At 37.7% G+C, this 16,978-nt stretch overlaps 1 protein-coding gene across 1 annotated transcript in view; it reads left to right on the plus strand.

Moving 5' to 3' along the window:
* The window catches only part of LOC307044136 (uncharacterized protein), a 51,513-nt gene that overhangs the window by 10,455 nt on the left and 24,080 nt on the right, over positions 1-16,978 (plus strand). Inside the window, exons 4-10 of the mRNA XM_079689195.1 lie at positions 663-867; positions 6,746-6,812; positions 8,371-8,457; positions 9,272-9,397; positions 9,855-10,001; positions 10,220-10,409; positions 12,435-12,540. Of these exons, the coding sequence (XP_079545321.1) occupies positions 663-867; positions 6,746-6,812; positions 8,371-8,457; positions 9,272-9,397; positions 9,855-10,001; positions 10,220-10,409; positions 12,435-12,540 (928 nt within the window). The remainder of the gene's footprint in view (positions 1-662; positions 868-6,745; positions 6,813-8,370; positions 8,458-9,271; positions 9,398-9,854; positions 10,002-10,219; positions 10,410-12,434; positions 12,541-16,978) is intronic.

The raw sequence follows: 16,978 nt of genomic DNA on the forward strand, positions 1-16,978 counted from the left end.
TTGAACTCAATTTAAGAGGACATTTATTAATGAATCCTCCAATATTGTGAATAATATATAAAAAAAGAATAAACTATAATATCAATTTGTCAAAGAACATTTTCAATGTTATCATACATTCAAAATTATCTACCAGCATTAGCATTATATAGTCAAAGGTCAGTGATGTAAATCATTTCCCATTCATCAGTAAATGTATACAGTGACATCCTTGTAATTGAAATAATAATAAAAGCGTTATTGAGGCCCTGGCTAGATTTCATTTGCATTGCAAATATATTTTTTTCACACTTTGAAAACAACTCAGCTGTTAAAATGAAGCAGGATTAGATAAAGTGGGTACACCAGAAATATACATTGCAATACCTCATCGCTAAATACTGTAACATACAAGAAAGCACTGTTGAATTATGAAGTTCACTAAACAAAAATATGGGCGGGGGGGCAGTTATGTTCTGGTTAGGCACTACTCTACTGTTATCCTATATGGCAGATAAGCTTAGTTGTACTGACCTCTATGGGTTAAAAGTCTGAACTCTGTTGTGACCACTATAAACAGGGCTTGGTCTACTTGCGTTTTAGGTGATGAACTAAAACCATGCTGTCCTTTGTTAATGTACGCTACTATGTTATTAAACTACTTCTCTTTTCCTCTCTAAAAGCCTTGCAGCGCTCCTCCCCGGCGCCCTCGCAGCTCCTCGGCTCACTTCCACTCACACAGGAAGTCTCCCTTCATGAGTGCCGCCTCCCTCTCTGCCGTCATCCCCTCCACTGTGGGCAGCAGCAGTGTGTCCTCTCTGCTGCGGGACGTAGGGGAGGACACAGAGTCTTCAGGAGCACAGGAGACAGGCCAATCTCCCTCAGAGTGTGAGTTCTAGATTTATACAAGTACTCATATATTTTACTGAAGGTTAAGTAATAATACCCTCTGACAAGAAGAAGTTCAAAATGTTCAAAATGTTACTTTAAAAATTAAATTACAAAAATAATTAGCATCAAAGTATACTTATAGTACCAAACCTAAAAGTTCTCTTAATGCAGATGTCACTTTCAAAATAATATATATTTTATATTTCTGCTTTCTGCTAACTTTAATGGCTTTTTATACTGCCATGTTTCTTTATCCATAAAAGTACATTTCATCAAAGAAATTAACCTGCAAAGTAATTCATCTTGGCAACTAAATGTACTGAGTGAAAAGTAAAATATTTGCTCACAGTACAAGTTGTAGTAGCGGTATAAAGTAGCATGAAATGGAAATACTAAAATAAAGCACAAGTACTTCAAATATGTAGGACTGTAATTGAGTCAATGTGCTAAGTTATTTCTCATTTTTGACAGGTACAATTTTTTGTTTTTGTAATACTAATTGTAGCCATCAGAGTGCACCACTACTCCATTCTCTAATTATGGACAACTTTCATTTTTTATTATGAAGTTGTAATGTAGTCAGAATATAATCTTAAACTAGAATATGTTCTTTTGCACATTTTTGTTGAATTTCTATTTACAAAATGTTCAACCATGTCCCTGTTACACAGTGCAGTGTCACTACAAGTATTTAACCCATCACTGGTTACCTCCTGATGTTGGACGTAAATTATCTAATGTAAGTGTTATAGTAGAATCAAAAGTGCATCATGAACTTGTGCATACATATAGCTTACAACAGAATGCTACTGTGGTTTCCATATCAAATACAATAAATAAACCAAACTTTACAGGCAAGCATGTGAAAGCAAACAGGTTCCTCAAAGGGTGTCGTATTATAAAGAAGAGTCTCAAGACCATGTATGGACGGAAGGTGTAAAAGACAAGAACATCTCTGAGACATGTGTTAAGTTACACTGAAACATTTTTGAAACGTTAACTTCAATAATTATGTAAACAGATTTCACACAACTTTATTGGGTTAGTTGAAAGCAATAATATTACTCTTAAATAATATAATAATAGGTTCAACTTAATATTATTGCTTTCAACTAACCTTATACAATTGTGGGGAACCTGTTGACATAAAACATTTATTTAAAGGCCATTTTTCAGTTTTTCAGTGTGCAATAATCATTCTAATGCTTGTCCATGTTTATAAGGCCTGCATTAATTCCTTAGTTCCTAAGTAACTTAAACCCTCACCACTCAAATCTTATTACCAGATTACCTTACCACTAAAAACTCTTATTCTTTTTCTGATCCTTACCCTTATTCATTTATCTTATTTATTATCGTAATTATCGTAATTATCGTATTTATCTTATTTAACTTATTTATATAAATATCTCTATCCTGAACTTCTTAACTTCCATAATTCTTTCTGAAGGCAGAGTCACCCAGACAATGTGAATCTTTACTTAAATTATAAGAAAAAAAAAACATCCAAAACAATCTCTCTACATGAAAACACTTTCACTACTGTAGGAAGATAGGAACATTTGTTCACCGAAAGAAAGAAGTTTCATGAACACACACACTCCAACAGAATACTCTGTTGTCATAGAAACAGTTGGACTTAATCTAGTAAGATCACAAATCCTCACTTTTGACGGCCTTACAGAAATGAAAAAGAAAAACATGAAAACATACATTTATTTTCCAACCATGGCAACACACACACACACACACACACACACACACACACACACACACACACACACACACACACACACACACACACACACACACACACACACACACACACACACACACACACACACCACTGAAATGGGAAGCAAAATAAGAGGCAGGTCTATTCAGTACACTTTTCACTGAGTGATCAGAACCTTTCTGCCCAGGCTGAGGCCTCTTGTGCCCGGTACTGATTCCCAGAGTGCACTGCTCCAGACTTCATAGCAGAGAATAATAAGTCGCCTGACCCTCCCCTCATATCCTCACCTCCTGATATCTAGCGACCTCTGCCTGAGTCATTGTCGGGTTGTTCTGTCTTCTTTTGCTTCTCCATTTCTCTCACATTTTACTCTCTCCTCCCTCCCTCCTGCTCTAATCATAAAAGGAGTCCAAAAATATCAAAGGATTGATTCACCGCCATTGGTTTAAAGCAATTAACTGCTTTTTCAGGCTTATCCCCAGGGTTATATCTCAAATCCAGAAGTTGGCCACTGGAGATGTGCAGCTCTGCCCACACTCCATTGTTTTGCCTTGTAAATCTGCACAATGAGTTCTAGTTTAGCGTAAAAAATGTAGCCTAGTTTCAAAGTCTTTGATTTAAAAAATGGAATTGTACAACTTTGAATAATAAGGAGGTTTATCTTTGCATTTCAATGCCTCCCCCACAGCAGTTTTTTTTTTTTACCAGAACAGATAGTTAATTCTCCGCATTCATCTGGGATAATTAAAATAAGAACTCAATTTATTCAATCTGAAATTAGCCAATTTGCAAAAGTTATGTCCTTTTACAGTGTCTGCTGCAGGTTTTTATAGCTCTTCCTCATGAGAAATCAGGCTATACATTTTTTAATAGGCGTCTCATCTCCCCGATTTTCCACACTGTGATTAATTTAGTCACAGCTCATAGAGAAGTTGAATCATTTAGCCTGGTATTTAACATTTTAATGAATGCTTTCTACTCCTGGGAAACTTCATGAAGACTTATTGTGTCCTCACCGTGTCTGCCTTCTATGAATAAAACTATAAGCGGATGCTTCAGTCGGATTACATACAGGATCAACTTCTCTCAATTTCATGGTGTAGTAACAGTGTGTGGACACCAAGGGGAGCTGTTCGATTATAAATTAAAAAACGGCATAACTATTTGGCCTAGTTATGTCTACAACCCTCTTACATATTTTACTCACATATTTGCATCCTTGACAGACTCACAATTAATTAAGCATATTAGACTACCAGCTAATGAAGAAGCAGGAAAACATAATATATAGACATTTGTATTCATTGGGATAAACCCCTTGAGATGCACCATCTCGTTTTCAAGGGGTCCCGGCCAGGTCCCGACAATAGCAACAACTTACAGAAATACATAAACAAAAAGACAAAATGCAAAACATGACACACAAGACAAACCACATAAAGTCTGTTAAGTGAAATTCAAGCAATGCACACAATCATTACAATGAGACAGTCGAGCAAATCAGTTTCATCAATATCAGTTAATAACAAGTACAGACCAGTTGAAAGTGAGATAACAATGCATGTTTAAATATATGATGCAAGAGATCTAATAACAGCAGGTAAAGTATTCCAGTCTGTTGGGGCTTTGAAAATGAACGCTCTTATCTAATAAAGATAACACTTTGCAAAAATACAGGTTTAATACCTGTTTACTCCCTGTCTAGTTTTAGCCCTGTTTTACATTTCTGTCTGGTTAAATGTGTCTGAAATGTGTTGTGTAAATGACATAGAGCCCTGTCTGAAGAGATGTTCTCAATAAAGTTTGTCTTATATCATCTTATCTTAGAACGATGCAATGTGTACTCTGTCCCAATAGCTGTGAACATGATTACATTTGAAAGATTTTGACAGGATTTGTACTCAGTTTTGTCTCGGACCTATATGACTCAAGATTTTATGTCAAAACCACGGCTGTGGCAACCAATAACATGAACCTTGCAATCAGAGCCGGCCCGACCCATTAAGCGACATAAGCGGCCGCTTAGGGCCCCGCAGCCACTAAAGGGCCCCCTAGCAAAAAACTTTTAAAAAAATATATATATACAAAAAAAAAACAGTACACAGTCGCCGTGATAAGTACGTTTAACTAATTGTGTTAATATGCGTAGATTGCCTACTCTCAAAGTCATGTATTATATTATTGAGTCAATAATATAATACATTAACCGTGCTTTACCTGAACCTCATCATGAGAGGATGGGAGGATTGTAATTTCCCGTGTTCACTGAATGCAACAGAGGCAAGACACCAGACCAACCAGAGAGTTAAATGGAAATAAACATCTGTCTTATTGGCTGACAGGTACCTATCCTGTGAGCTGTGACAATGTTTAAAATAAACTGTCAGTCGGACTCAGAGTTTTTGAAGATGGACATAAGAAAACATTTTCTTAAAAAAGACGACAATTCATGGTGGCTCAACAACCCCAGAGCCACCACTTGAGCCAGGTAAACAAGGTATGTAAATGTCAGTAAACTTCCAAGTTATGCGAACATGTAAGCAAAGCATAAATTACAGCTACGTTGACGTTACTTTGAATCGCGGGGGTAAGCTAAACCGTTAGCAAGTAGCTATAGCTAGCCAGTTATTAAATAAACACTTTGTCATACAATCTAAATGTTATGTTTTTTAGCGTTTCAAAGAAAGCTCTCTGGGAAATGTTGACTTACTGTTCGACATGAAGCTAGAAGCTACCTTACAGTACACAGTTGATCCGGAGTCCTGTCAGTTAAAGTGTTTCATAGTTAGCTTAGCTAAGCATCAACCTAGCACTGAAATACATGGATGTTATGTGACAGTATTTCTGAGAAAAAGTCAGCTGAAAGGGTGGCATAGTTGCCACTGTGTGTCAACAGCATGTTTGAACGTATTTGCAGCAGTAAATGTGGGTGTTTGGCCACTGACGTTGCCATAACAACACCTGCATTTAAATGTGCAACCTCTTTTTGTGACCGATTTTTGCAAGAAATTATAATTCTTCTGAATGATATTCCTATTGACAGCTAGTTTCTATTTGAACATTATGAGATGGACAGCCAGAGAGAATAAATGAAAAACAGTTATGAAATACTATATGACAAAACAAGAATACAGTTTAAGTGATTTGTAAAATATCCATAAAGAAAAATCTGTTTACAGTTCTGTTTCATATGGGTGTTGAGAGATGTATCCATAGATCTCTTAATTTTGCTATCAAAGTGCACCAGATTGATGCTTTTAACTTCAATATTTAAAAAAAAAAAAAAGATCCCAGGGGAGCATGCCCCCGGACCCCCCTAGAGGAGATGAGGACCCCCCCTAGAGGAGGTTAGGTCCATGGTGTTTACATGCTTATGTATACAATATGTGTGCTTATGCTAACATCATAAGACAAAAGTTGGTTCCGTGTTGTGTGTAGTGAGAACACGCTAGAGTGAGGGGGGCCCCCAAGCCAAAGCTCGCTTAGGGCCCCCAAAAGTCTAGGGCCGGCCCTGCTTGCAATACATATGACAAAGAGGAATGTATATCTTACTGTTTGTATGTGGGTCTTGTTATGATGTGGATCTTTCAGATTTATGTGGGGCAGGACATAAAGTCTACATTTTAAAATACTAAAATGTTTAATTTAAGGTGAAAATTAAAAGGGGAAGAAAGACGGAGAAAAAATAATAATGGGTACTCACAAAAATCTCACATTAATTATCTTACAAAGGATGCAATACTCGTTTTGAAAACATACACAAATACTGAAATGCTGCTTTTAAAAGAAGTGAGAATCTGAGCACATCTCAGGTCATCAGGAAACTGAAAGCTGTAAATGTAAATGTTTGTCTTGTGGCAGGTTGGCAGGAAACAGGCTGCAGCTGCTTACATGCGGGGAATGCAGTGAATAACGCCAAGATTTATTTTCAGAATTCAAGTGTATAGACCTGACTTAAGGACTCTTCTGTCTCAGAAAGCCTGCTGTCCTCTGACTGCAAAACATGAAAAGTAATGTCTTTTTCACAGTTTGAACATTTGAGCTGAGAGAGTTACAGATCTATAATAACATGCAGTTAAAAATCGCTGAGGAAGATGGAGTAGGAACAAAATTAAATTAAAGTTGTTTTTGTGTCTCTAGATCTTTGCACACTGTCAGATGTCCACCAGAAAGGCAAGAAAGAGAGCCAAAGCTCAAAAACCAGCAAGTAAGTTCAGCTATAATTCGGCACCAACGTCTTTAAACAATAACTGTGTTCGTTTATGTTGAGATATGAGACTAAAATGTTGTTGTAAACCAGGATATTTTTCGTAAATCTGTATTTACACTCAAGGACTCTCAGAAACAATATTCCTTTAAAAAAAATTCAACCTGTGTCAAATTTGTTCAGATAATGATAAGATACAATCTTGTGGGAATAACAATTTGACTAAAACTACAAAATGATTTGGGTTTTTTTCAGAATAAATTGAAGGAAATATGAATATGATCTAATGACTAAATGTCTGCTTTAACCAAGATTAAACTAAAATGCACATTAAAACAGGATAAGGATGACTAAATATGATGAAAACTAAGTACTTTTTCAACCTTTTAGCATGAATATAAAATAAATATATATATATTTCAGCTGCTGGAAAGATAAACATGGTGTCAAAGATAACAACTATGTATAATTTTCAGCCTACTGCCATAGGCCTTCTACCCCTGACTGCTGCTTTTTCCTATATGATATAAGCCCTTGCAGTAATTGTAACAGTAGCCACATCTCTATTTCCTAGTTTCACATTAGAGAATCATAAATAAGCCATTATGACCAGCACCAATATCCATGTGAACCCTGCAATGGTTATGTGAACAGAAGTGGGGAAAAGGAACGAGAGAGGCAACTCAACCTGTCCTCCTGTCCCTCGCTCTGTGGTGACAGCCCTTCAATTTGTGGTCCTATTTTTAGTTCCCTTCATCTTCATTCCTCTTCTGGCCTATTCAGAGGTTTAAAGGCACTGATCTGAAAGACTATGTGAGGAATTTGCTGTAAATCGTTAGCCTTTGTGGCCGAGGGAACAAAAGGGCAAGTTATCAGGATAATTCCTCTGGTGCTTTCGGCCTGATATTTACCGTATCTGTTAAAGGTGATCACATGGTTACCATCATTCATTGGCTGATTACATGCTCCAGAGGACTTGTTTCTCTCAGACAGCTTTCAGTCATTATGGGGTTGTTAAAAATGTCTTCATCAACATTTATACTTTGAATGGTTGTAAATGTAACCATATTGGTCGTAAAGTTACTTTATACAGCATTTCAGTTGTGCTGCATTACATTTTCGTACATAAAATATATAAAAGTCAAAAGAAGCAACTAGAAGAATCTGACAATTAGCTTCCACAGATGTATATTTTGTGCCAAAAATGGACCTTAAAGATGGCAAAAGAAGAGGGGCTACCGTATAGCTTACCTGGTAGAGCTAGCGGTGCTATATACTAAAAATAATATATTTTTTTATAAAGTATTGACGTCAAAAGAAATAGAAAAAGTAAAATAAAAAAGTCTAACTAAGTACAATGGCCCAAAGATTGTTTTTTTAAGTGTTATTTGGAAAATTGGTCCAAGAAACTATTCTGTTTCTTAGAGAAATGTCTCGGGCCTCATTCTATCCAACCTGTTTTAGAAAGCATGCCACTTTAACAATACATGACCTATCCCTCTTTTAACAGTCTCTTTGATAAACAGGTCTTACTTGTTGTAATTGCCCTCTTTTACAGTTGGACCCCACCCGAGTCTAACCCACAGCCCCTGAAGATGGACGACCAAACCGGCTCCAAGACCACAAAGAGCTTTCCAACCGAGAGGTGCAACTCCAACTGCACCCATACAAACAAAAACTGAAATTGTTATCAAACTAACAGTGTGTGATGTACTTTATTATTATACCTATGTCACATTCTGTTTATATCAATGTTTGTATGCTTGTTCAACATAGATGCAATGTAATGAGGGCAGGTCTTCTTTTATTTTTTTATTTAAACACCGATCAGGTTTTGTCTTTTTCTAAGACATGGTCATAAACATTCTGTCATCATTTACATCATTTATTAACATATTTAATGGCAGTTATTTTTCATCCAATCATATTCATTTTCTAAATTCATCTACAGAACATGCTTATCGTATTCATGTCAATACACAGGAAACCGATCAATGCATTTTTTCGGGCAGTAACAATGGAGGCCATTCAAAACACTGCAGCCATTGTACCTAAACAGACAGATATAAAAATTGCAATTTTACAAAGTTAGTTATTGCTTATGTTTTTGATACATATTATCATCACAAATTAGCAATGAGCCAAGATATTTTAAGTGTTCACGTTTAATATGATTCCTCCCATAAAGCTTTGTCAAACAAAAATGTGGGGGCTATGTTTTGAACCAAAAAAAGATATAATTCAAACACTGTTCATTTCCAAATCAAGTAAATCCAATATGCTATAATACAATACGAAACAACGGGGTCATTTCATAAATTATTGTAGTTTGCTATACAAATGCCGTCTTGTTAGGGAGTCAACATCTGGCACACAGGCCCAGTGTACAGCTGAATTATCATCATAAATGAATCGACACAACACTTATTATTGTTTTTCTTTTTGTTTTCTTCACCCAGCTGTCCTGCCATCAGCCACCTCATCAACGACAAAGCCACCAGCCTACGAGAGATAAAAACTGCCTTTAAGGAAAGAGTGGAGGAGATATCTCGGAGCTACGCAGACGTCCTGGAGCTCAAAGCCAGGTTTGATAATCATCCTATCCCAACAGACTTATTTCTCATTATTGGTTCCCCAAAGATATTCATATAGTATGAATATATAAGTATCAGCATGATGGTAACCTGCCATCAAATACTGCATGGCTCTGAATCATTGTTTGTCCAAAAACTTGAGGGCTTCCTTGCTGAGCATTTTAATACATTGAGATTAATTTAGTAACTGTTGTGACCTTATTCTGTTTTATCTTGTCGTATACTTTTACTTGATTACTCACTGAGCCTTTGCTCTACGATGACTGAGAGCTGGGTGTCCTTCACATCCCTCAGGGTGGTTCTCCTACTCGAGTAACAACCATGTTTGTTCTGTTATACCAGTGTGTGTGCTTAATAATTTTTTAAGCGTAGTTCAAATACAGGCAGGGTACCAATGCAGCATACCTTCTTCTCTTTTTTGTCAATGTGCTTTCCTTCCCCCATCCAGGGAGAGGTTAAACAGCGGCCTCCAGGGGTATCGAGCCCCGGGTCACGTGACCAAATCCAAGGGCCTTCCTCCCCATGTGACCTGCCTGTCCCAAGAGTCAGAAGCTCCAGACAACAAGAATAAAAACAAGCACAGTAACAATATGTGGTATGCAGCCTGTTGAAGACATTATCAAATGGAATGTGGAGTTGGGGGGGGCTGAGAGGTTGACTGGGGCTGGGGAAAGGTCCCGTTTGTGGACCTGCATGCACATGTGGTCTGCATATGTGTTAAAAATGTGCACAAGAGAGCATAAAAACATCATATTCTGATGTGTTGTAGCACAGTGGCAGTGATAGATCTGAGATTGTTTCATTTCCTCGCAGGCTGTCCTCTCTGCTGAGCAGCTTGCCACAGGAGGTGTGCAGGGAGCGGGCGGGGGGCCGGGTGCTGGAGAAGCTGAGGGGCTTTGCCGAGCAGCAGAGCCTCAGGGTTCCACCTCAGGTCCTGCTGAAGGTGCTGGGGGGTCTGGAGCCGTGGGAGCTCTGTCTGCCTGAGCTGTGTGTGGCCGTCCAGGTACACAAAACACTTCCTCACACTCAATTCACAAAGCATAATACACGTATAGGGAGCTAGCACACTTTTTAACCAACATCAAGGGACTGCTGCAATCAGTGATAGTTTATTCCCCACATTGAAAAGTGTACACAACATTATGAACAAACACAAAGGTTTAATTATGGAGTAAATGTCACATTGATTTTAGAGCGGGAGCATATATAATGAGTTATGTATGATACAAAAAAAAATAAGCATTCAAAAAATAACCAACAGTTTGGCCATCATCCTGTGATAAAAGGTGTCCAAATGACAAATAAATAGGGAGAGGAAACATAACACTACATTATCTAAATTCAAAGGTTTTCACACTGCACTGTAACTTTTATTCATGTTACTTTGTTATTCATGTGTTATTATCTTTTTAAATGCCATTTTATTTTATGTTTCTCTGAATGTCTTTCATTTTTGTAAAGCACTTTGAATTGTCTTGTGTTGAAAGGTGCTATGTAAATAAACTTGCCTTGTAGAGTATGTTAAAAAGTAATATTTCGTAGTATGCAATGTTCAAATTCCTAGTTGAAATGACCACAATTCCAACTGAAATCTGGACAAACTTAATCCTATTTCGGTCTTCTGAGCTGGGTATAGTGCAAATCTGTATTTAGGCAACTGTATAAAATGTGTGATGAAAAATGGTCATTGTGATTTGAGGGCAGTTATCCTGAGACCATTATCCTGGTTAATTTCCACATGTTAAATTATAGACAATAGGTTGTGGGATTTTTCCAACTCTTCTGATCTTCCCCCAAACGTTAAACCCGGTAGTTATAAAACCATCAATTAGGGACGAGACCCACTCCCAACACTAACAGACCCCAGACCTTCTGAACACGCCCCTACCGGTCAGAGATGAGGGGCAATTAGATCCTTCCAGACTCCGGAGCAGATAGCTGAAGGTGTAATGACAGGAAGCCGCCTGATAAATCACACCGGGGCTCTGTAGGGGGGTTCACTTTTTTTGGAGGGGCAGTGGGGAGGGGAATGCTGTCCCACCTTGTTCCTTTTCAGGAGAGTGTGTGGCAGTGTGTCCCACTCTGATGCTCAGACCTGAATCCAACAGAGCACAGAGGACTTGGATTGTTTCCTGTCTCAGCGATGAGGGCTGTGGCGATGGGCACTAACGTATAATTATACTGGTCGCCATCAGTGTTTTTTCAACAAAGCCTCATTTCTATTTTTATTTTTTCAAACATAATGGGCAAGGAAAGGCAACATTTTTTATTTAGCAGTCCAAATTAAGACAATTCAGAATGCTTTTTAATAAAACAAACATACAAGCATCAAGATATAGTGCAACATGCACCCATTATAATATAACATTTAAATCAAATCAAAAACAGAAGTCAATGAAAACAGTCATTCAAAAGCCAAAATAATACAAATAAAACAGCTAAAATAGAATAAGACAGGATTCAAATACCAGAATAAAAGTGACAGTACAGTGAAAGATAGTTATTTGATGTAATAGAAGGCAGCAGCAAAAAATAAAGTCTTCAGTCTTGATTTAGAAGAAGTGATGCTTGCCTTTTTCCGGGAGTTTGTTCCAGATAAATGGAGCATAATACCTGGACGCTGCTTCTCAATGTTTAGTTTTGACTCTGAGGACAGAAAGAAACCCTGAGAGTTCTGGATGGTTCATAATGCTAAATGCAATGTAATGTAATGTAGCTGAAGATCTGAAATGTATTTTGGCCCTAAACCACTGGGTCTCTATACATCACCAGTAGTATGTTGCACTTAATTCTTGAACAGTTAGGAAGCCAGTCTAAAGACCTCAAAGCTGGAATGATGTGATGCACTTTCTTGGTGTTAGTTAGGACTGGAGCTCTTAATATTTGAAATACTGTAACTTTTTTGTCCAGCATCTGTCAAAGTCTCTGTGACCATCAGTGGTTACTTTTCACCTATGCAGAATCAAAATGCATATTTGTCTGTCTTATTTAATCTACCCCTCCTCCGTTTCCCTTCCTCCTCTGTCAGCTTGCCACAGAGCACGTGGTCCAGATGCCCAGGGAGGAGTACGATGCCTGGCTGGGTTCAAGGGTCACTCTGCTCCCACAGTACCTCCGTGCCCCTCAAACACCAGGTGACCCACACTCATTGAGACCTTGAAGAAGCCTACTGGCAGGGACAAACAATACACAACAGCCCCACCCAGTTTGGTCAAATTAAATGTGAGCTCAAGGGTGAAAGAGCCTAAGGTCGCGTTCACACCAGCCTTGTTTAGTACGGTTTAATCGAACCCTGGAGCATTCAACCCAGGGGTGTCATAACTTTTTTCACAGAGGACCACATACAGAAAAATATTCGAAGGGCCAGGCCGCTCACTAGAGGTGAGGTATAATGCCTCATTAGTTCAGTTATAAGTTGGCAAAATCAATCAAAAGTAGGTCAATTATGCTTGATACTTGAATCTGCTTTAAGAAAAATAAACAGCCTACATCCCAGCTCTCCAGAGAGTTTCATTTAATTTGTTAGCAGCTCATCCCTTACAACAGGAGCCCCTGATTGATTATCATAAGAGGAAATAGGAAAGGTATATTTCAAGCTTGTTATGTATACAAGTTATTGGGTTTTTTCTTATTGACATAGATTTGTTAGAACATATTTTCAAATGTAATTATTTTTAAATGAGTCTTTAAATTAGGCACATGAACACTACTTTGTAATATATGTTTACAGATATATTTAAAAGTACAGTAAAAGAAAAGCTGAAGTTTCATTTGTGGGCCGTATTATATTATTACATTACTTTTTTAATTTGCTGAGGGCCGATTCAAAGGGGCGTAGTTTGACCCTTTGTTTAACCCCTGGGTGAGGTTCGTTTGGGTTGGTGTGAACACAGTCCGCTTGCTAGTGAACTCTGGAGCGGTTCATCATTGGTGTCAAGGCAGTCCGCACCAAAACAAAGGAAGCGTAGTATTTACGTGTAATTTCCTGTTCTGGTTACTGGAGGAGAAGTTAGCAAGTTGTGGCTAACAAAATGAGCAGCAGGGGACAAACATGGAGCTACGAAGAGCACAGATGCCTTCTGAAAAAATAATAAAATGACATGCAATGAACAAAGTTCAAGTTTCAGGAGTTTTTTCAATTAAGTGCTTCACATATATAAGAATATATAACAAATAAGAAAATATTTTGTACTTTTGTTAACAGTTTAGAATCCGTTTGAGGTTTGCCTGTGTGAACGCAAACCGAACCTTCTGGAAAATGAAACAATGTAACAAACTCTCATCTTGTGCACACCAAAGAAGAGGACTATTAGGTGAGAATGTGACCTAAATTAGCGTTACAGTAATGGGTTAGGTTAGGAACTATGAGATTAAAGGCACTATAATAAAAAAAATGCTTCTGATTGAAGGTAATCCTACACACCCGGTCAAAATTTTGTCAAGAACTATTGTATAATTTTTTGCAAAAATTAATTGTTTTTTAACTTGTTTAGTTTTAAAAAAAATAGATAAAAACTCATCGTTTTGGTTAAACGTTTGTATTTGTGCACATTGAGAATGGACAAATGTTACGTTTTGTTTTGATTTGCGTTATTATTGCAATTAGTTGATAATAACTCCATATTGTATACACACTTACTCTGCTTGATGCCATCATTTTCATACCAAGTTTTATTAGGGCACAGCGGACTGAAGTACATTGTAAAATTAGCACCCTTATTTACAAAACTATTGATTGTTAATCCAAGCATGAGACACAGGGAGATTCACACCCTACTCTGGGTTATACATATTTACAGGAAGAGATAAAGACAGACATACCTTCACACAAAGAGCAGAGAAGCAGGAAGCAGGAACAGTACATACCTTTCTCACCTTTGTCTACTGAATAGATTTACAAAAAATAACAAGATGTCTTCCTGGATGCCTGCATGTAGTCTTTTTCCCGCAAGTTTCCGGTGATAACTCACAAGATAACATAATTTCCACTACTTCCTTGCTACTCATGCCAAAAACCCAATTATCTTATTCATTCTAAACAAACCACTGATGTTGCAGAATGTGAAATATGTTTTAAAAGGCATCCCTTCCTGTTGGTGAGATTTTTTTTTCCTGCAACGGCCTAATTCACTCAGTGTTTCCACCAGTAAATGTGCTGGAAGAAGATAGGTTGACCCACAATCACACACAGTATTAGCTGTCTGTAGCAAAACAGACATTTACAACATACTATAAGAGGCTGCTTTTTAAAATACCTCTGTTCTTTCTAATGAATTGCAAGCATGTGACATATAATTCAATATATCAACACTCAGTTGTGCAGTTGAACCCAGCCAAACCTCCACAGTGACCTTCAGCATTTTCTGTGTTATTTTCACCAAAATATATTTAGTAACTTGCAGTCCTTATCCATTCATGATAACATGTACAGTTTGTTTTCCACGTGAGATGGGGGGCATGGCATGGCATACAACTTCTTTAATCTTTGTTTGTGTGTGTGTATGTGTGGGTGTATTGGCAGCGCCCCAGTTTAGAGTGAAAGGGGAAGTGTTTTGCCTAGAAGAGGAGGAGTGGAGTTGGGAATAGGAACAGCAGCCAGCCAGCTAGCAATCAGTTCAGGAATGCCACAGAGTCTGAGCTCAACTCACCCACCCCCACACATCCCTCACTCAGCCCTGGGCTCGGGATAGTGGGTGCGGGGCGACTACGAAAACATGAGGGGGAACATTCTTTCATTTGAACTTCTCACTTAGGTCTTAAGTCTCAGGGCACAAAGTCTAGACCAAATAATGTGAGTGATAGCAAATAAAACGGCAAGTCAGTGGTTTAACTGCTAAGTTATGCACATAAGTAAAAGGATGAAATAGGATTTAATGATGTCTCAATCTGGTTAGCTTTTAAGTTATTACCCAATATTTAAGGTTGCACATTAAAATCAACCAACAGCTGTTGACTCCAAACATTTGTATAAACTATGTTATTAATAGAAACCAGAAAAAAATCAACTGTTCTATTAATTTCCTTCTCTTTTTTTCTTATTATTTGTTTGTCTTCTCAGACTTTAAAAAACATTCCACTCTATTGACTCTACACTGGCGTACACACTCACAAACAAAATAATCAATAGACTTCCTTAATTTCAAGGATCTAACAAAAGTGGCAATTTATCAAGCACGGAAGACGGTGTAAGAAAATGCTATCATGTTGCATTATGGGAAATGTAGAAGCCAGTTTTTTCGGATGGGTGCTTAAAGTCAGGATATCGTGCTACTTTTTGACACAATTGTTTCCTTTAACCAGTCTCTCGCAAGCCCCCTGCTTTACACAATACTGAATTGCTTTCTGCTTTGCATCTTTGTCAATAAGTATCAACAAAGTGCATGTGTCAATAATTTTTGAATATTGAAAAATGTACATAAGAACTGGGTCAACTCTGTGAGCATTTAAAAAAAAATGACCAATACCATTACAAGCAGTGAGGAGTATGAACAGAGTAAGAATCCTTTCTGTGAAAATGTACCCTTAAATTAATGACAGAACAACCGTTCCCTGCTTCAGGTTTAGATAGCAATGAAGTCTGCAGGCGTCCTGATCTTATAACCTTGAGTCATTTCCACCACTTCATATCAGAAGTACAATGACCGGGCTGCCTCGGAAAATTCAATATTTACTCTCCAGTTTACCGGCAGTGGCCTCCCCATGCTTGTGTAGTTATGAAAGTTAATTTGACTTCAGTAATGGCACAGAGAAGTTGTGTTTGCTCAGTTGTGAAAATGATTACGCAAAAGAGTTGAGCTGTAATGAAATCAACTTACATTAGCGGTTGTGAAAGGCAGATGTTATAGTATATGCTGCAATTCTCCTGGGATTTAAAATTCAGCTAAATAATCATCAGTTCTTATGCATCTGTATTTCTGCTTGCTCAAAGTAATAGATAGGACATCATTTTTAAGTTAAACATGTGATAAGGTTAAAGTAGACTTTCGAAAAATATAATGTAAAATCTGTTATGGCTGCATGACATGCTTTTATCAGTTCCTTTATTGTGCCCTCCTGCATGTTCTCTTGGTTAGCACTTTGCACTACTGATAAACTCCCCACAGCTGGCACTTCGCACATGTATTCTTATCACTGCTCAAACATTAAGTGCTGTTCTCAAAGTCACACAAGTTTTCAAATATTGTGATCCAGAGCTCTATCGTGGTAGTAACTAGTGATTCGATGTGTTTTTATGTCACTGTGACAAATGTTGTTTTGCCCAAGTTCAAAGTAACTTGTCAAACCAGCTCTGTCCACACTGACCGAAATAACCGTAGCGTTAGCTTAAAGTACACACAGGGCCCTTTACAGCTGAGGCCGCAGAGGGAAAACACCTGTTGCTGGTCGTCTGACCATTACTGTACATTTAGCCTGGTTGTGACTTGTATTGACCGAATTGTCTTTCTTGGAGTATTAAGTACATTTAGTAGTTTCCATACATTTACTTTCAGTGACAGAAATAGTCTTCACTTCATTACATTACATGTTAAACGCTTTTATCCAAAGCGACTTACATACTCAATACTGTGGGCA

Source organism: Notothenia rossii, assembly GCF_949606895.1.
Source record: "Notothenia rossii genome assembly, chromosome: 6".
Taxonomy (NCBI): Eukaryota; Metazoa; Chordata; class Actinopteri; order Perciformes; family Nototheniidae; genus Notothenia; species Notothenia rossii.